Genomic DNA, 270 nt, shown 5'->3' on the forward strand with positions numbered 1-270 from the left:
CCTTGGCTACGATCTAATTTTGCAACTTTTTCATAATCCCTGACAGCTTCTTCGTGTTTCTCTAATGACTGGTAACACTTGGCACGTCGGAGGTAGGCTTTTATGTAACCTTCATCTAGGTTTATTGCTGCTGTGCAATCCTCGATGGCTTCTTCGAGTTTGTTCAGCTGTGAAAGGAAATCAATCATAAGCTTTGAAATGAAGATAATTTCAGATGAATTTAATTATATTAATATATCAATTCATTGGGGGTTATGATTTGTAGAGGAA

General features: G+C 36.7%; 1 protein-coding gene across 1 annotated transcript in view; it reads right to left on the bottom strand.

The window, feature by feature from the left end:
- Window positions 1-270, bottom strand: part of LOC119594274 — a gene marked incomplete in the record, with an annotated part of 36,109 nt that overhangs the window by 2,941 nt on the left and 32,898 nt on the right. The window contains 1 exon segment of the mRNA XM_037943339.1: window positions 4-167. Within this exon segment, the coding sequence (XP_037799267.1) occupies window positions 4-167 (164 nt within the window).

The sequence above is a fragment of the Penaeus monodon genome, chromosome 33 (genome assembly GCF_015228065.2).
Source record: "Penaeus monodon isolate SGIC_2016 chromosome 33, NSTDA_Pmon_1, whole genome shotgun sequence".
NCBI lineage: Eukaryota > Metazoa > Arthropoda > Malacostraca > Decapoda > Penaeidae > Penaeus > Penaeus monodon.